Source organism: Triturus cristatus, chromosome 3_1, assembly GCF_964204655.1.
Source record: "Triturus cristatus chromosome 3_1, aTriCri1.1, whole genome shotgun sequence".
In the NCBI taxonomy this organism is placed as follows: domain Eukaryota; kingdom Metazoa; phylum Chordata; class Amphibia; order Caudata; family Salamandridae; genus Triturus; species Triturus cristatus.
The window spans coordinates 209354015-209373635 of NC_140583.1; the positions used below are offsets into that span (position 1 = coordinate 209354015).

The following is a 19621-nucleotide window of genomic DNA, read 5'->3' on the forward strand; positions in this document are numbered from 1 at the left end:
ACCCTGATTTACCTATTTAAAATCAAAGCTGGTATCGCCCCTAAATACCTACAGGATCTTGCTAAACTCTATCTTCCCAATCGCAGCCTCCGTTCAGGCACTGCTGCGAATTTTGTGGTACCTAGGTTCAAGCGGGCTAGAATAGGCGGAAGATCGTTTTCCTATTTGGGCCCAACTCTGTGGAACACCTTACCCATCCATATACGTAAGGAGGAAAATTTCATGAGCTTTAGAAAAAGCATAAAGACCTGGTTGTTCGATAAATAATGTGCTTCAAGTTTGCTCCTTGTCCAGTGGATGTTTGTACGTTACGCTGATCCGGCGCCGGGAAACCCTTTGTGGGTAGCTGCGCGGCTTACAAGTGTTATAAAATAAATAAATAAGATTCACTAAGGAACTATCACACCTTACACAGCAGAGAAAAGATTTTATCCATAAATCTCAAACATAATTTCAGTGCACCCACTCCACCGCATCATTGTTTCAAACTAATACAGGCCCTTGCGTCCAGCAGTCATTCTGAATGTGAAACACTAAAATCACCCCTGTGGCAATACCCTTGCTCATTTGACTATAACAAGGAAAACCATAAACGATGACCGAACATTCGGGAGTGTGTGAATTTTCCCACAAAGAACTGTATTGTATCTGGGGACCTGGGAATACAGCATTCATAATACAGAGAGTTCAACTCTTCCTCTCCGTGTGCTCTGATACCAGACGCCTTCACTTCCAAATACTGTGATGGGCTAAGACAGAATTTTGCCTTTCTTTTCGGCCACACATTATTTCTCCCTTGCTGCATTTTTAATTAAACCTTTGTTGGAACTCCGTAATGCGTGCTAACTTAACACCTTGTGTGCCAAATCATTTTTCTTTCCCCTAAAAATGTTGAAAGAGTTTGGAAGTCAGCTCAGATGTTGTATTTTTTTATGCAGGTGTTGTGCTTACACTTGAAAAGATTTCATTGGACTGCCTACTTGAGAAATAAAGTTGACACATACGTAGAGTTTCCTCTCCGGGACTTGGACATGAAATGCTTCTTATTAGAGGTTTGTGTTATTTTTTGCCTTTTCATCTAATTTTCATGTCTCTCATTTTTTAAATACATGCTATTTTTCAATGCAAAATTTGGTTGGAGAACCGGCCAGAGCTCCATTTTACTCCTTCAGGCTCCTGTGCAGTGAATGAAGCATTGAAGTTCTGTTTACAAACATAAGGCTCTTGCAACTACTGCTGCCTCCCATAGAGGAACCATAGTTGCATAAACGTCCAATGAATGTTCATTCCTTGCCGACTTACAAAAATCAAACACACAATTGTTGTTAGTTGTCCTTCTACACCTTATTTTAAAAGGGCCATAGAAGATGCAGCTATTTGAATGTAAATGATGCTTAATTGCAGCATGACCGGAGTATGACTGTGGTCTTCTCTGGGAAAAGGCAGTTGCAGCAGGGATTGGCTCTGCAGAAGCTCGTGCTCGCGCCTTCCTATGCTTATACGCGCTTGACCCAGAGTACTGCTCAGAGCCCTGAGCTCCTGTGACTCCGCTGCACCATCTAAACCTCATGGATTCAGCCAAGCTTCGCTATTGGCTGTTTCCAGGAGCTGGGAGGCAGGTGGGGCTCATGTGACGTGCTGACCCAATGGGAGCCAAAACCATCGTAGTAGGTCAGCAGCAGTAGAGCAGAGTTCAGAGCTGTAGTGGATGTGAATCAGGTCGGCAGGGGAAGCTCAGGGAGCCATATCGTCGAGTGTGCTAGGAGAAGGCAGCTGTTGGTATGGCATGCAGTTGACCTGCAAGCATCTTCTATGATTTGAAATGTGCAGCTCTCAAGATAAAAACGCAGTCGTACCGCAAAAGAGATCATCTCAACTCGTCTTTTAAATTGGGATTAATTCATTCTTCACATATATTTTATACATTTGTAATGTGTACAGGATGTTGGAAAGTTTGAAGGAATGAAAGAACAGCAGTAGCCAGTAGTGCATGTTAGTAATACGGTGTGGAGGAATTAGTCTGCCAGTAGAATAAGTTTAATGATGCTTGTTACCCCTGAACCATGTAACAATGAGTCACCAAACTAAGCACCAATACTGGTAAGCAGGGAAGCCTAGGTACATATGGCTTGCATAGAAACGATGGAGTGATAACAACATGCTTAATGGACAGGGTATGCTATTAAATTCAATGCTTCCGATAGAATATTCACACCTGTATCGCTAGAGGATGAGAACATTGATTCTAATATATCAAGTGACGAACCCTGAGGTGATCCATTGAAACTAGACTTGATGCCTATCTATACAGGGGGCAAAACCCATTCTATATTAGGGGTAATAATACTGAAATTTAAAAACATTTTGGGGTTTGTCCATCAAGTTCAGTCTAGTGATGTATCCGTCATGGAATTCCAACAATCGGCTGGAGCAAACTTTCTTTCTAAACCCTACCTTGCTTTCCTCACTTTATGCTGTCAGCCAGGAGCACCCATCGTTCACTGAAATCTGTGTCTGAAGGGCTTTACTAATAACATTTAATGTCAGGTTTTGTATCACTGTGATGACATTTTTTCTTGTATTACTTTCGATTTATAGTGTGATACCTCAAATAAACTACATTTTGCCAGTGATAGTTATTTGTTATGATGTTTCCATGGATGCTAATGTTCTTTATTCTACAGCAGCTTATTTTTTAAGAGGTCTTTTCATTTACTTCCTATAGTAGTAAAGCAGTGGTTCTGCAGTATTAGATCTTTCGTAAATTAACATGCTTGAATCATCCCCGTCGTCAAGCTGGGAGTCCCACAGTACATATAGTGAGCAGTGCGATGTTAAACATATGCCTAGATAGAGTTAACATAGTCATTAGACACCTATCCACCTCCTTATAAAACACCCAAACTCAACCAATCCAAGCAAAGCGCAGCATTCCCTTCTCAATCAGGCTTGCAAGTTCAGATTACCACCACGCGTTGTGTGTGAAGGGAGTGCTTGTGAGCACGGTTTGCTCAGTCAGATAAGTTAACATTTCATTTCTTTAAAGGACTACAGTTATTAATATCTAGAAAATCGCATTATGTCTGAAGCAAACAAGAAAAAAGTTGTTTAGGCCTTGTGGGAAATTTGGAAAAAAGAGACTTCCCACATAAAGACTGCATATATTGGTTTTATCCGGCCAACATATACAAGATATGTAGAATTTTTTTTACAAAAATGTGAAGGGACAGAGAAGCAAGAGTTTTACTTTGGCCGCCTGGGATAAGTCTTGGTTACAAATTGACAAGATGATCAATGCATAGCCCCACCAGGAGCAGCCTCCTGCTGCTCAGCCCACTCTCTCCAACTGATCTCTGAAAGCAGACATAAACATTCTGTGACATCACACGCTCACACTGAGCAGCATAGAACAGGTTACAAAGGAGAGGATGCATGGCAACAAATCAAGATACCACACATCTCCCCTCCTAAAGGAAATAATTTGAAAAACAAAACAGGAACAATGGAAATACACATCATTCATAGCAAGAGGACATAAGAAGGAAGTAAACATTCAGTCAAAAAAAATTAATCAAATAAAAGGACCAGGGAAGAAAATAATAAATGGTCAAGCAGTCCTATAACCAGAGACAAATGTGTAATCAAAGCAAGAAAACACTAAGAACTTGGGGAACTAATCCCCGGAGTGCTAACCCACACACACACACCCATCTGCACACACAAATGCCAATACAGGCGCACCACATATGCCTGTCCCAAACAACTTTAAACAAATGTTTAGGCCCAACTCATATGGCCAATCACAAGGATTTCTAAGGAAATGTTTAGGCCCAACTCACAAGGCCCATCACAAGCAACTTTAAGAAAATGTTAGGCACAACTCACATGGCCCCATCACAAGTAACTATCAGCAACATTTGGACACAATACACATTCCACAGCATAAAGCAACGTTTGGGTGCAACTCAAATGCCCTATCACAGTGCAATACCAGGTGGCACTGTCACACCCTATACTGCATAAGATACATGCACCACACAGGAGAGTACTCCCTATCGCATACAGCAGCCAATTAAGCATGGTATAGAGCAAATTCAGCATGGCCTTAAATACACTAAAAACACATACACTAACAGCAAATTAAGACTAGAAAGGCCCCAACACATACTGATACCAATAATATATGCATGCAGCAAATTCAGATAAGCATAGAATATACTCTTAGGCAGTAAATTACGCCTGGCATAAATAAAAACACAGAGACACATATATACTGGCATCTAGAAAATTAACATGGCATTACAAAAAATTCCAAGATAAGATCCAAAGTTCCCGGTAAGCGATCTCTCACCCGATATTCCTGTTAAGTCCCAGGTACCTGGAGACCGTTCAGTTTTTTAAAAACAATTTTATGCAAAGTACAATGTACACAAAACTGATTGCATTACTTTCATTGCATGAGGCATGCGTTAAATTCAAAGAGAGTCTAGAACTGGAAGACGTACTTCCTTACATTCAGACTACTCACCGAGATGACATGCAGCTCACCTGAACTTCACTCTCTAACGAGGTGCGGTATTGCTAAAAATGATCAGAAAAGTCTTTATGACGCAGTTACTCTTGGAGTGATCTCACGTTCCGCAATGCGGCTCCAAAATCCCATAAACCACGACTCTGATGCCTAAATGTTAGTGTAGCTCGCATTTCAGCTTAATTTCCCTAAGCGCAGTAACTACTTCCTGGAGTTGCTGACAGACTTCCTGTGTTGCCGCCGCATGAACTAAACAGAACGCGTTTCAGCCATGCTGCTGTGACGTCAACAAAGACTGCTGCTCACGCGTAACTTACACGCACATGGAATCCAAAGAAAGAAGTGCATGCGCTACTCTCACGTGCCTGGAATGCATGACGAAAGATACTCTCGTGAGTGCAGCCTCGCGTGGGATCCATGAAATCAATACAAGACATCTTTTGACGCACAGTATCAACACTCTGTAGTGGTAAGGAACATGCGTTGCGCGGGCCCCATTAAAACAAATAATGCTGCGGCTAACCTGTGTGGTAAATAAAATTCATTACCGGGACTTAATTTGATACGGAAACATAATAAAATAGCTCAGTAAAATGAGAGGCAGAATCCGTGGTATCAGAGGTTCGGAATGGGCTTTATTCCAATGATCGATTATAATCGGTTGCTCCAAGTTCCATCACCACGGAGGTTCAGGAAGTGAAGTACATACTTTATTGACAAGAAATGACTTTTATAGTACATACATTACAATGAAGCGAATGCAGTAGGCGTAACAATTGATAAGGAAAATGACGATTCATATGCGTAACCGAAAATGGGTGTAATAAGGAGTAAAAAGAAACATAATTGGTTATGATGTCATATATAGGTGGATCTATAAGATAATACTTGGCATAGATGCGCGCGCAGCAGCATGACGTGTGATTGACGTGCAACTAGGGGGTGAAGGGGACTTGACATTTAGCTCTACATGTGGAGACGAAAAGTCTGGGGGGTCAAGTCAACCTAATCCCAAACCATATCTAACATCCTATGTTTAAAGAACTATGTTATCCACAAAAGAAGGACTCTCGGACAGAATCTATTCTATACTGACTGTGCGTGCGTGTACAAGCGTCTAAGTGTCTACACTAGATGCGAGGGGGTAGGAATATTCCATGGTAACAGGGCTATGAATTACTTGCATGAGGACAGAGAAGCCGAGCCATTGCTCGGTAGCTGGAAGGAATGTTTACTTAAACTACTAGACAGGAATGCATCGGCTGAGGGGCGAAGCAGATAACTCGAAGGTGAAATACAGTTCTTGGCAGAGAATAGGCCGATGTCAGGCTTCGTGAGCCGCGCAGAGAATGAGACAAAGTTCATGGTCACAGATGCAGGCTCAGACTGGTGCTTTCAGAGGCAGAAGGCAAGAAGAGTTCGATGACAGAATCAGGGCCTACTTGCCTGGACTGTAAAATGGCATAGGTGAACCATATAAAGCCGGTGGCTTTTCATACTTAGGAATGGAATATCCGGCCTATTCATGGCGGATCTGACAGAGGACATGTTGATGGTGGACGCACATGTGTTTGCGTCTTCATAACTGGAACTGGAGGGAACATACATGTACTTGTAACATGCACATAGAACCGTTGGGGTCCAAGATAGGGGACATAACTGATCATAAAAATCCATATTTCCACATTCCCTCCTTGTCCCCTACTTGCCCGTCAAGAGATATCAATCTTCATCAATCCATTGATCTGTTCATATAGCATCATTTGTTCTTCTTTTTTCTTCTGGGACGAACGAAATCTTGGTGGTGGAATACACGATGTGGCACACAGACCACAGATCGCTGGTCCACATTGTAGACATAGACAGCAACTGAATAGTATGAGAAGGCCAATACCTAGGAAAGATAGGACCTTCCATCCAAGGGTAGATATTATACTCCAAAACCAACCAGACCAATTCCAGGTGCCTGGGTTCTGGTGTATCTGACTTACAATCTTATGAAGGCGAGTTATAGCTTTATATACAGATGGCGAATTTTCTGGTATGAATACGCAGCAGCTTGATCCGATGACCCTACAAGCTCCGCCCCTATCAGCCAGGATGACGTCAAGGACAAGACGATTTTGAAGCACAACAATCCGCATAGCAGACTGCTCTTCTGTTAAATTGCCTAAGGCGGAAATAGTTTCATTCACTACCGCTTCAAGGGTTCTAGTTAATCTACGTATCAGCTTACTATTAGTAACAGTACCTATATAGGGAAAGATGCCTTTATTGAAATCTGTGTATTTTTCCCATGCTGTTTCAGTGTAATCGACAATTGGGAGATCTCTCCGCTCTCTGTTGTGTACTAAATGAATATTTCTATAATAATCAGGAGGAGCTAGGAAAGCAGGTGGCAAAAGGAATGCAATGTAGCAGGTACCATCCCAATCTAGAGGTAGACGCATATATGCAGTCTGACCACATATAAAGTAGGAGTGGCGATAAGCTCTAAATGAAGATTTGCCTTGATCACTGAATTCTACTGTAGTAGTGCATTTGCTATGGCCCATATGTATGGAACCAACTTTTCTTACACACAATTCACCTTTCGCTGGGAATACTGACATGGTTGGTAAAACTAGTTCAACTTCGGATTCGACATTTAGAACCATGAGATTAGGAGTAAAGTTACCTAATCCATATACTTCATTTTCTAGATCAGTTCCTGTTCCTTTGGGGCGACCCTCCTTGTCAGGGTAACAGACTTTGAATAAAACTAGGTTCAGATTTCCCCATACCCACTGGTCTTGGTAAACGGCTGTATCTGAGTCTATGGAATTGATTAAACTAAACCATGCTCCACAGGAGCCATTATGTGTAAACGGATGTGGAAAGAAAGGCAGGACTCCTTCATAATTCTGATAGGGAGGGAGCCGGCCACACACCCAACAATTAGTTGCATTACTAGTCTGATGGGAATGATGTAACATACTAATGAAAGTGTTATTACGCAGCGCAAGTCTATAAGACAATTCATGCGGGGGTAAGTCACTAAAAGAATGTTCAGCAGTAACATTGTAAACATTTCTGGCAATAGGGTAATATATGTGCAACAATATACTTGCAGTAATTATTAAAAGACTTAAGAAAAACAAGATTAATAATGTCACTATGCAATGGCTACGCAGTGATTTACAATACGCCTGTCGTTTCATCATTTTTCGCGACTGTCCATGATTCAGGTCTAGGCGATACATGTCGGAGACAGATTCAACCGCTTCACCTAGGAGAGGACTTAAACAATCAAATTGCTCGACTGATTGGGCCTGAGCTTTAATTTATAAAGTTCGGAGTCACTTTTTTCCACAAAAGGAAGTTTTGAGTCAATGGGTGAAGACACACAAGGTGTGGTATTCACATCTGATTTCAGTCCATGAAATTTCTTGATATGACTTGAATGAATCCATCCTTTTCTGCCTTCGATCTTCATGGCTGTCCTTGTGGTCAGCAAGACCAACTTGGGTGTCTTCCACCTGGGCTCCAGCTGAGTCTTTCGGTCGAAATTCCTCACAAGGACGAGGTCCCCCGGAATTACGTCATGGGGTTTCACCTCAGTATTGTCGGGAAAAGCTGCAGCTACCTGTGAACGACAAGATTGTAGTGCAGACATCAAGGAAGCCAAGTAATCTGTCAGCATATTACAGTCAATATCAGTTATTTTGCGTGGTATAGGCGTCCCCCACATATTTGGTGGTCTGCCGAAGATCACCTCATACGGGGATAGCCCTGTTCGAGAGTGTGCTACCATTCTCATGTAGAAGAGTGCAACTGGTAACGCTACTACCCAGTCGACACCTTTCTCTCTGCATATTTTGGACAATCTGATTTTCAGTATCTGATTATGTCTTTCTACGAGACCTGCTGCTTCGGGGTGTCGGACACAGTGAAATTTCCACTGATAACCTAACAGAAGTGAAACATGTTTCATTAATTCGGATGAGAACGGCTGGCCGTTATCTGAGTGAACAACACGTGGTAAACCGTATCGTGGGAAGAATTCTCGAACTAACTGTTTGGCAGTAGTCGGGGCAGTGTAATCTGAAACCGGGTATGCCTCCGTCCAACGGGAAAGAGCACAAACAACTACGAGAACATATTTGAATCCTCGACATCGTTCCATCTGGATATAATCCATCTGGAGGACTTCAAAAGGGTGATCAGGAGGATGAAATCCACCCTGTTCTACGGGAACGCTTTTTCCTGGGTTGAACTGGCAACAGATCATACAGGTACGGACCTTTTGTTTGGCTGCTGCTCGTAAATGTTTATTGAACCAAATGTGTTGAATGCTATCTAGCATAGCTTTTTCTCCTAGATGTGCTGGACTATGTATAGTGTTAATTATAACTTGGACCATTGAATCAGGAAGGAACCACACAGACTTTTCCTTCATCATCCATCCTTGGTCCGTTTGGATCCCTCCTAATTCAGTCCATTTCTTTATTTCGTCTGGCGTAGCATGTGTCTGTATGTCAATTACGTCAAGGGTAGGATCTTTAACTGTCATACAATGTGTCGGCATCGGGACTATTGTCTTTGTCATGTCGGATGTTTGGGTTTGAGCAGTCTGTTTAGCTGTTCTGTCGGCTAGATCATTGCCTTGAGAAATGATATCAGTAACCTTCGTATGAGCCTTACATTTCATAATTGATATTGCAGTAGGTAGATGTATTGCATCTAATAAGGCATGGATGAGGGGTCCGTGCTGAATGTGGGCACCGTGGGAAGTTAAATAACCTCTCTCTCGCCATAGCACGCCGAAGTCATGTACAACTCCGAATGCATAACGTGAATCAGTGTATATGTTGACTTTTTTATTTGTGGCTTGAATACCGGCTTGTGTCAGAGCAATAAGCTCTGCGGCTTGAGCTGACAAAGTATTTATACGATTAGTTTCAATGACTTCAGTATCTGTTGTGACTGCGTAAGCAGCCACCAACTCTCCTGTATTTGTTCTCATACATGAACCATCTACATACAATGTCAGGTCTGGGTCTGACAATGGGGCATCGGTTAAGTCTTGTCTAGGTTTCGTCGTTATTGTAATAACTTCAATACAGTCATGGGCTAGTGGGTCTGTTCCGGTTACTGGCAAAAGTGTGGCAGGATTCAATGTGTTACAGCGTCTGATTTCTATGTGTGGCTGAAACAATGTAAGTTCGTACCCTGTAAGTCGCGCTATAGTCAAGTGTTGTGTTTGTGTTCTATTTACAAGAACCTCTACTGCATGTGGTACTTGAACTGTCAATGGATGTCCTAACACTATGGCATCGCTTTGTCTGATTGCTAAAGCTGTCGCTGCCACTGATTTTAGGCATGCAGGCAAAGCCTGAGCTACGGGATCTAATGTACTAGAAAAATAAGCACATGGTTTGTGTGCTCCTGCTTGTTCCTGTGTGAGTACTGACAAGGCAGTACCTTCGCGTTCTGTAACAAAGAGTGTAAACTGTTTTCTGTAACATGGCGTTGCTAAAACAGGTGCTTGACATAAAGCTTTCTTTAGGCTTTCAAAAGCTTGTGTATGTTCCTGAGTCCAAGGGAGAACAGTCGATGTGGCTGCCTCCTGTGTTGTCAACTGAATGAGTGGTTTTGCTAGAAATGCGTACTGAGGGATCCACTGCCTGCAATATGACGTGAGGCCTATGAAAGCCCGCACCTCCTTTTGTGTCTTGGGTATTGGCATGTTAGCTATTAACTGAATGCGGTCGGGTGTAAGCTGCCTTCCCTCCTTGGACAGCGAGTGTCCAAGATAAATAACTCGCTGGACACAGAATTGCAGCTTAGAAGGGGACACCTTGTGCCCCTTTTCGGCTAGAAATTGTAAAACTGTCAGTGATGCTTTTTCACATTCCGGTTCACTTCTCGCGGTGATCAACAGATCATCGACGTATTGAAGCAGAGCAGTGTTAACTGGCATGTGGATACTGTCGAGTTCTCGTTTCAGTGCTTGGCTATAGATGCTGGGGCTTTCTGTAAATCCTTGAGGTGCGCGTGAGAATTTAAAGCTACGTCCATTTAAACTAAATCCGAACAAATATTGGCTTTCCGGATCTATTGGGACGCTGAAAAAGGCATTCTTGAGATCGATTACAGTAAAGAATGTCGCTTCGGAATCAATAGCTGTCAGTAATGACGAGATATCTGGGACCACAGGAAATTGTGGCACAATGCATTTGTTTAATTCGCGCAGATCAATAACCAATCGATATACTGGCGGGGCCTTTGGATCTGTTCGTTTAAGAATCGGAATTATCGGTGAATTACATATGTTGGAGTCGGTTTCTACAACTACTCCTTGGGCAATGAGCTCGTCAATGATTTGTAGTAAAGCCACTACAGCATCTGGTGGTAACTTGTATTGTCGCATTCGTGGTAGCACCACTCCTGCCTTTAACGTGACTCGATATGGTGTAATATTCATGCATCCAACATCAGTAGGGCCTTGTGCCCATAGATGTGTAGGTAAAGTCTGCAGTCGGGAATCCATGTCTCTAGACACATAATGACCTTTAAAATCACGTAAAAACAACCTTACTCCTTCCGGAGAACAACATATTATGGCTCCTAGAGCTTTCAGTGTTTTTATTCCTAACAGATTTTCTGGACATGATTTAGTAAGTAATAAATCTGTAGTTCGGGTCAAAGGTCCTATCGTAAGTGGAAGAGGCTGTGATACGTCATTAACAATAGGTTTTCCTGAAAAAACCAAGGGAAATATTCTGAGAGCCTGAGAGGGGTGCCCCTGGAACTTCACTACGTTTTATGGTCGTTCGACTTGCCCCTGTATCGAGTAAAAATTTTCTGTCTTGGCCTAACAATTCACTATGTACATAAGGTCCTTCTTGATCTACAGGGATCTCGATAAGGGGTAAGTCAACTTCCCTCTCTAGGCTGGTTCATGCGTATCGTTGATAATCAGGATAGTCGTACTGTGCGGTCTGGTACAGTTGTCGTGTCGTGGTTTGTGTGGCAGCAACAGGCAGCGCTGGTGCGGCTGGCACAAACTGTATAGACTGTTGTGAAGCTGGCATGGACTGTGCATGCTGCGGAGTTCCTTGTTCATTCTGGTCCTGTCTAGGTGGCCGTGGTCTTTCTTGTGTTTTACCTATGGCGATATTATGTTTCAAAACTGGACAATCGTGTACGTAATGACCTGGCTTTTTACAATAATTGCATGTCCCTTTTACAGGTCCGGCTGAATCACCGGAATGTGTCATACCCTTTTTATGTCCTTCAGCTGGGACTGTCTGAGAAACTAACATTTTCATTTTCGTGTCTTTCATACGTCTGTGTTCATGTTCTTGTTCCTCTCTAATTCTATTGTGATGGTACTGTAACATTTGTAACATTTGTGATGGAGTGTTACCTTGCCAGGTACTCTCGAATTTTAATACTCTATTCTTTACTTGGGGCAGGGCATTTTCTACTAATTTTGTTACGAACAGATGCGGATATGATTCGCTACTTGCTTTTAGGCCACTATTTATACCAAAACATTTTTCAAATCGGGCATAGTAATCACTAGTGTCTTCATCTTGCTTCTGCTTACAGGCTGAAATTGTACCCCAATCTTCCTTTTTCGTAGTTAATAAACGTGGCAGTACCTGTACTAGTAAACCTGGTAGTGCTTTAGTTTTATCCCCGAGTCCTGCTCCTGCGGTTCGGGCCTTTTCTTCTGCTTCTAATACTGACCATTCTATCTTTTGGTCTCCTACCTCCCACTCTTTTTCCCTGAGTTTCTCATAAATGCCAGCAGGCATCAATACCTTTAATATTGTCATAATGTCGGGATAGGTATACTCTCCCATGAGTAACATGTCTTTAATTTCTCGGTGAAAACCCGCTGGATCTTTGTCATGACTGGGTACCACTTTCTTCATTTCTAACAATTCTATTTTTGATATGGGCGTATATACAAATACGCGCTTAAACTCGTTGTCCTCGCCCTTTATTGGGTGCACTTCTCGTAAGGGATTCTGTCTATCCATGTAATACGTGGTTCTTTCCTTGATGGGCAGTGAAACATGTTCTGAACATACAAAAAGAATATACTGCTTTCTTGATTCTAGAATTTCTTTAATTAATTTAGTACCTGAACCTCTCCATCTATTCATAAGCAATTCAGTCAATATGTCAGGTAAGGGACCAGGGTCCGAATGCTGACTCTGATATAGTATAATGAGTTGCTGAATCATATAAATCCCAGCTAACCGCTGTTCATCTGGGGTGAGATTCAAAAATGCGCGTGCTACTGTATCATCACTATTTTTTCCGGGACTGTCCACCCAATGGACAGCTGCCCTAGCTAAATCTTGTTCATCCATAGAATCGAGGAAATGATAACCCCTTCGTTCTCGGAGTAGTTTGTCGGCGGCTTGGAACGAATGCTCGTTAGACCTGATGTTAATTATAGGTATTCGGAAATTCCTGTTATTATCTGGACATATCGGACGTATCGGGTCAATAGGACGTCTATTACTATTACAAGATCTTCCTTTACCTACATAGGCTATGGTGTCTGACTGTCCTGCGGGCAGTCCTGACCCTTCCTCCTCGTTTTGTTCGAACTCGTCTACCGCTAATCTTTCTTCGTGTAGGCGTTCTATTTCTTTACGGATCTTTCGGCACATGGCTATTATACAATTTTGTTTATCATGTCTACCTTCTGATATATTCTGGCTCCATCGGGTAAGAATTTGCATTGCTTCCGGGTCTACCCCCGGTCGGTCTTCATTTCTGATCACACAATTTATGAGGAAACGTAACAGTTCCCCCTGTATCTCTACTTTCTGGTATTCCATAGCTCTGTTAATACATTCTGGATCTCGCCCTGTTTGGACAAAATGGTATATTTTATCTAGGTGCGCAGTCATTCCTGGTAACTTCCCTAAGTACACTGCGGCTCGTCTAATACGCAATGATGCCAGGGTCATTTCGTCCTCTTTGCCGGGCACAGGGTCATATCTACAATCTATAAGAAGTTCCTTAAGCGTACGGGCATTTATGAGTTTGGGGGTACGTGAATGTGCTGACTCTTGAAAAGTACGTTTATTAATTCTGGGTGGCGTAGAAAAAATGTTACTAGCACCTCCCGTAGCCCCATCTGGGGTGTCGGGTGTGAAAGGATTCGTTGAACGTGACACAGCAACTATAGGTGTAGACACAGCTATAGAAGCAGCTGTAGAAACAGATGTAGAAACAGATGTGCTTGCCGGAACTTGTGACACGATCTGTTGCTGTAGGGATACGGGTACTGGGTCTTGGCGTTGAACCTCCCTGATAGGCGGTCTATGTGGGGCGGAATTAGCGTACTCGGGAGCTGCGTCATCTAAATATGAGGAAAGAAAAACATCTTCTGCGGTTCTAGGATGCCCCTTAGGATGTACCTTTATTGGGAATAATGGGGGCGGCAAGTCTTTCGGTGTTTCTGGAGTAGCTTTAGGTAATCCTTCGGCCAGAAGGGGATACATACCATTCATAAGGGCATTTCTTTGTCTGTCTACTTGTTCTGATTTCACTCGGATACCTTCCTCAATTAATAGATTTTCTCTAATTTTATTGGAATTCTCTTTACTCTTCTCCTCCTGTCTACGTGCTTTTTCTGTTCGTCTATGTGATTCTTTACGCCATAACTCAATGGCGTCTTTCTGTGATTGTCTAGCTTTCTTTTTCCATAATTCTTCCTCTACTTTCATGATGCACTCTGCATCCCAGGTTCCCGCTGTGGGCCACCTCTGACTTTCTGGTAATTCCTTGGTGTAGTCTACCCATAAATCAAGAAATAATATAGCGTCTAAGCCATGTTTATGATACATGAAGTACCCTGGAGTGTCCCTAGGAGGAATAGGAACGGCTTCTTCGAGTACCCCTTTTCTTGTAGTGATCTGTCTTAGTTTCGAAAAGAGCGGCATATTGAGAACTGATCTGATACTTAATCTTGAACACACTTAGTACAAAAGCACAATAATGAACAACCATTCATACCACAATATGCAGGACGTTTAACACATTAAACATTAAACATTTTTTAACCTTTAAAATAACCAACAATGATGATCGTCTGCATAACTAATCACCAAGCATAATTCTTTGACAATAACTAGATACTTCGGAATACTTGATATACTGCTAAACAGTACATATACACTGCTAAAACAGTGCAGACCGGATTTGTGTACCCAAACCCGTCTTGACCGGCACAACCTATGTGCACGTCAGAAATGCCTCCCCAGCAATGGTACTCACCGGGTAGCTTCGGAAACGGAAGGCCTCGGAAACTGGACTGAACTTGAACCGGACTGGACTCGACTCGAACACTGCGGAGACTGGACTCGACTTGGGACTTCGGAAACTGGTGGGCCTCTGTATACCTCGGATCTTGCTCTCTCAGCTAGGCTCTGGTCGGGATACTTCGCACTTCTCACCGCCTCGTCTGGGTGTTGATCGCAGCCTCAGTCGCCCCCGCTTGACCGAAGGGAGATACAGGAAATCCTGCTGGTACGCGTTATTGTCCGTCCAGCTGTGGCAGGAGACCGGGCCTGCAACTCACCGCCGGCGCGTGAGATGAGAAAGTGTCCCTATTCGGGCGCCATTCATGTGGTAAATAAAATTCATTACCGGGACTTAATTTGATACGGAAACATAATAAAATAGCTCAGTAAAATGAGAGGCAGAATCCGTGGTATCAGAGGTTCGGAATGGGCTTTATTCCAATGATCGATTATAATCGGTTGCTCCAAGTTCCATCACCACGGAGGTTCAGGAAGTGAAGTACATACTTTATTGACAAGAAATGACTTTTATAGTACATACATTACAATGAAGCGAATGCAGTAGGCGTAACAATTGATAAGGAAAATGACGATTCATATGCGTAACCGAAAATGGGTGTAATAAGGAGTAAAAAGAAACATAATTGGTTATGATGTCATATATAGGTGGATCTATAAGATAATACTTGGCATAGATGCGCGCGCAGCAGCATGACGTGTGATTGACGTGCAACTAGGGGGTGAAGGGGACTTGACATTTAGCTCTACATGTGGAGACGAAAAGTCTGGGGGGTCAAGTCAACCTAATCCCAAACCATATCTAACATCCTATGTTTAAAGAACTATGTTATCCACAAAAGAAGGACTCTCGGACAGAATCTATTCTATACTGACTGTGCGTGCGTGTACAAGCGTCTAAGTGTCTACACTAGATGCGAGGGGGTAGGAATATTCCATGGTAACAGGGCTATGAATTACTTGCATGAGGACAGAGAAGCCGAGCCATTGCTCGGTAGCTGGAAGGAATGTTTACTTAAACTACTAGACAGGAATGCATCGGCTGAGGGGCGAAGCAGATAACTCGAAGGTGAAATACAGTTCTTGGCAGAGAATAGGCCGATGTCAGGCTTCGTGAGCCGCGCAGAGAATGAGACAAAGTTCATGGTCACAGATGCAGGCTCAGACTGGTGCTTTCAGAGGCAGAAGGCAAGAAGAGTTCGATGACAGAATCAGGGCCTACTTGCCTGGACTGTAAAATGGCATAGGTGAACCATATAAAGCCGGTGGCTTTTCATACTTAGGAATGGAATATCCGGCCTATTCATGGCGGATCTGACAGAGGACATGTTGATGGTGGACGCACATGTGTTTGCGTCTTCATAACTGGAACTGGAGGGAACATACATGTACTTGTAACATGCACATAGAACCGTTGGGGTCCAAGATAGGGGACATAACTGATCATAAAAATCCATATTTCCACACCTGTCCAATGCACCACAATTACCCCTGGTTAAACCTGGGTGACTTACACCAACGATGCAACAAACTTCCACTCTTGGTGCTGAGGAATACATTTGCATAAGTGTCAGTTTCATCGATACTGCCAGTTCCTTTCACACGAACACTGGTGCACCCTTCCAAATAAACACTGCCAGCTAATATCACTTAAATGCTGCAGGCCCACTTCAAAATCAATATTGGCAGTTCACATAACTTCAATGCTGTCAGTATCCTTAACGGCAAAATAGAACAGCGTTTTCCAGGCTACACGTGGGCTGTCCGTCTGCTGCATTGATTGTCAATAGGCATTGTCTGGTGTGTGCTGGATAAAGCTGTGCTGGAATAAGATGTACGAGCCAACCGCAGTCTCTTTGGCATCAGTTCATGAAGCAGCGTACATTGACGCCCTAGACTGTATACTGTCAGATAAGAGACTCTGGTGGGCCTTCCAGGGCGTTTTAATTCTTTTGGGATTAAAATTTCTTTACCTCAGTTCCTTCAGCAGATTAAGATTCGTTTCAGTTTCCCTTTACACATATGTTCTTCCTCCAAATCGTCGCTAGTGTAATAATAGATGATATGCACTCGTAAGCAGATGCAGTCCTGCCCAGTGCCACGCATCAGGCGTTAGACTAACGCATTTCAGTGTGGTACTCCGCATTACTGCACTGAAATGCATTGTCACGCCTATGCGTGTGTCACTGTCAGCGGTCACTGAAAGCCTTGAGTAAACCGAGAGTCTGTGGTAGCTCACAGCCCGTAGCTTGCGCACTGCTCCAGCAGGGTTGGGGCTTACAGCTAAGCTAAAGGCTGCTGGCAGCTTTAGCTCAGCTTTTACAATGTATCAAGATTGTGATTCCAACTGCTGGGGCTCAGCTCTTATTGTCAGCCAGCCTGACGTCATCGCGGGGGACCAGACGTCGCATCCTGCTGCCGAGCACAGGGAGTATGTTTTGCGAGCTGAAGGCAGCTGGCAATTTTGCGGGCAGGCGCAGCGCGGCATATAATCTTGGCAGATGGAGCGAAGGACCTTTACATATATTTATGGTGCCGGCTGCTGGCTCTTTGCAGCCCAGTCTGCCATGGGCTAGCTGTTGTTATTCCCACCTACCCCCCTGAGTATTCAATATTTAACTGTGACTGAGAGAGAGGAGTGGGTGACACAGGAGGACCCGCCAGGGCGACAGTCTGTTACTGGGCGGCCCTCCCCGGAACTCGCAGGAGTGACATGACAGTCCCCAGGCCTGGGCGGCTATCAATGGAGCCGGGCCTTTGGTAAACTCTAGCCACGGCCCCAGCGGAGCGCCAAAAAGTTCAAGGGCAGATTTGGTTAAGAGTGTTAACGGAGCCCGGCAACCAATCTGCTACCACCTCTGAAGTTGTCCACAGTATCGTCAGCATGTATTTTATTATTATTATTATTGGCATTTGTAGAGCGCGCCTCACCTGGATGATGGTAAGACAATTTTTTCATAAGTAGTTGATATTGTGAAGTGGATACTAGGATGTGATAACCTCGAGCTTTTTGAGGGTAAAGTTGTTTTTTTCGTGAATAGAAGACTCTTTCCTACATTTATTCAAAGCAAGATCTATATTATATTTTATTAGCATGTTGGGTGAGCCAAATGAAAAGATCCAAGCAAGGTAAGTGCAGGATAAAGTATTTATTCGCTTCGCAGGTAAGAGAGCACAACTTAGCTCTTCTGCTTTTGCATTCACAATCCTGAAGCTGTAGCACTAAAATTCATAACCTGCATTAGTGTCGCTGAGCAATTTAATTAGAAAAGTAATTCTTGCTAAATACGTGCGCAAGAAACTATTTAAAACCGTGCACTGTAGCCCAGCATCCGTCCTCAGACCTGCAGGTACCTGAATTCACTGTCTCTCGAGTGCAGCTCTCTTTTATTATCTCTCGGTCATTGATAGTCTGGCTGACTGCACTTACCTGTTTATGTGCTACAGTCATATATAACGTTTTCTTCATGCTTAAGACTTCCCTTCAACCCGGTTACTAATGGGAAATGTCATTCAGGAATGGCCATGACACTTTCCATTACTCTTTCTGACTGTAATACTCGTTCCCGGCTTTTGTGTTTAGGATTAATAGGACATCCATCCTGAGAAGGGAAACTGATAAAGAAGTGCTCCTTCTCCCAAAATGTATGGTGGGATAATGAAAAAAATTTGACTGCACATCCCTTTTGTTGCCTGTGTCAAACATTAACCGTTTCTCTTTTGGTCTGTCATCGTCTGGCATATGTTTGCATTGTCCCTTGAGGGGACATATCGTTTTACACACAATAGTACCCTGGCTGGCTATAACCTATGTATGCCTCAACCTCACTCTTCTGAGGCTTTCACGATGCTGTCTGTCTGTGGCCACTGTCCGATCAGGTTACAAGGGTACTACATTAGTTCCCTTCCATTTCTGGTGCTTTGCAGCTGTTTTAAGATACTCCTAGAGATTCTCGTTGCTCAAATGAGTGTAATTTCAGATATTTATATTTTCCCTCATCTTCATTGCTGGATTTTGCTCAGGAGAAAGTGTCACTCATGAAATGAAATCAATATTTATAAAGTGCGTGGTAACCCGAGGCATCCCAGCGCTGTGGGCATAACCGATTTAAGACTGAAGCAGGGTCATTTGGGGAAGAGCCAAGTTTTAAGCATCTTACGGAAGGCCATAGACTCCTAGTCGTTGAAATGTCGCTCATAATTACACAAATTATGAAAATGTCACACATAGCAATCTCAAACCTTGGCACTTATGCAGATAGTCACGTAGTCAGTAATGTAGAAAATATGAGGAAGAATTATTGTAAGGGATAAGTCTTGGCTATAGGTAGATAAGATGGCCAATGCGACATCACACTCTGAGTAGCAGGGAACAGGTTACCAAGGAGAGGCATGGCAACGAATCAAGATACCTGCTGTATCCTGAATTAGGTATAATGCATTCCCTCCCTAGTTGCTACTATACCTGCTACTCAGACTGTGTGTGTGTGATTTTATAGAATGTTTATGTATGCCCGATTGATCAGTTGGATAGAGCGGGCTGAGCAGCAGGAGGTTGCTCCTGGTGGGGCAGCGATATCACTTTTATATTACTTTTGTAACCTGCAACCAAGACTTATCTTCTAAAATAAACTTCATCATAAAACCTATGTGACCTGCCTACAACATGATTTTTTTTAATTAATTGCAACAATGGTGACGATTAAAGAACTTACCTACGCATGAAGATGTCAAGTCGATATGAAACAAAGTCTAA

General features: G+C 43.1%; 1 protein-coding gene across 3 annotated transcripts in view; it reads left to right on the forward strand.

Moving 5' to 3' along the window:
* Positions 1-19621, forward strand: part of USP3 (ubiquitin specific peptidase 3) — a 290965-nt gene that overhangs the window by 198031 nt on the left and 73313 nt on the right. For all 3 annotated transcript variants that reach the window (XM_085643678.1, XM_085643679.1, XM_085643680.1), the window contains one exon: positions 939-1052. In XM_085643678.1, coding sequence (XP_085499804.1) covers positions 939-1052 — 114 coding nt within the window. The remainder of the gene's footprint in view (positions 1-938; positions 1053-19621) is intronic.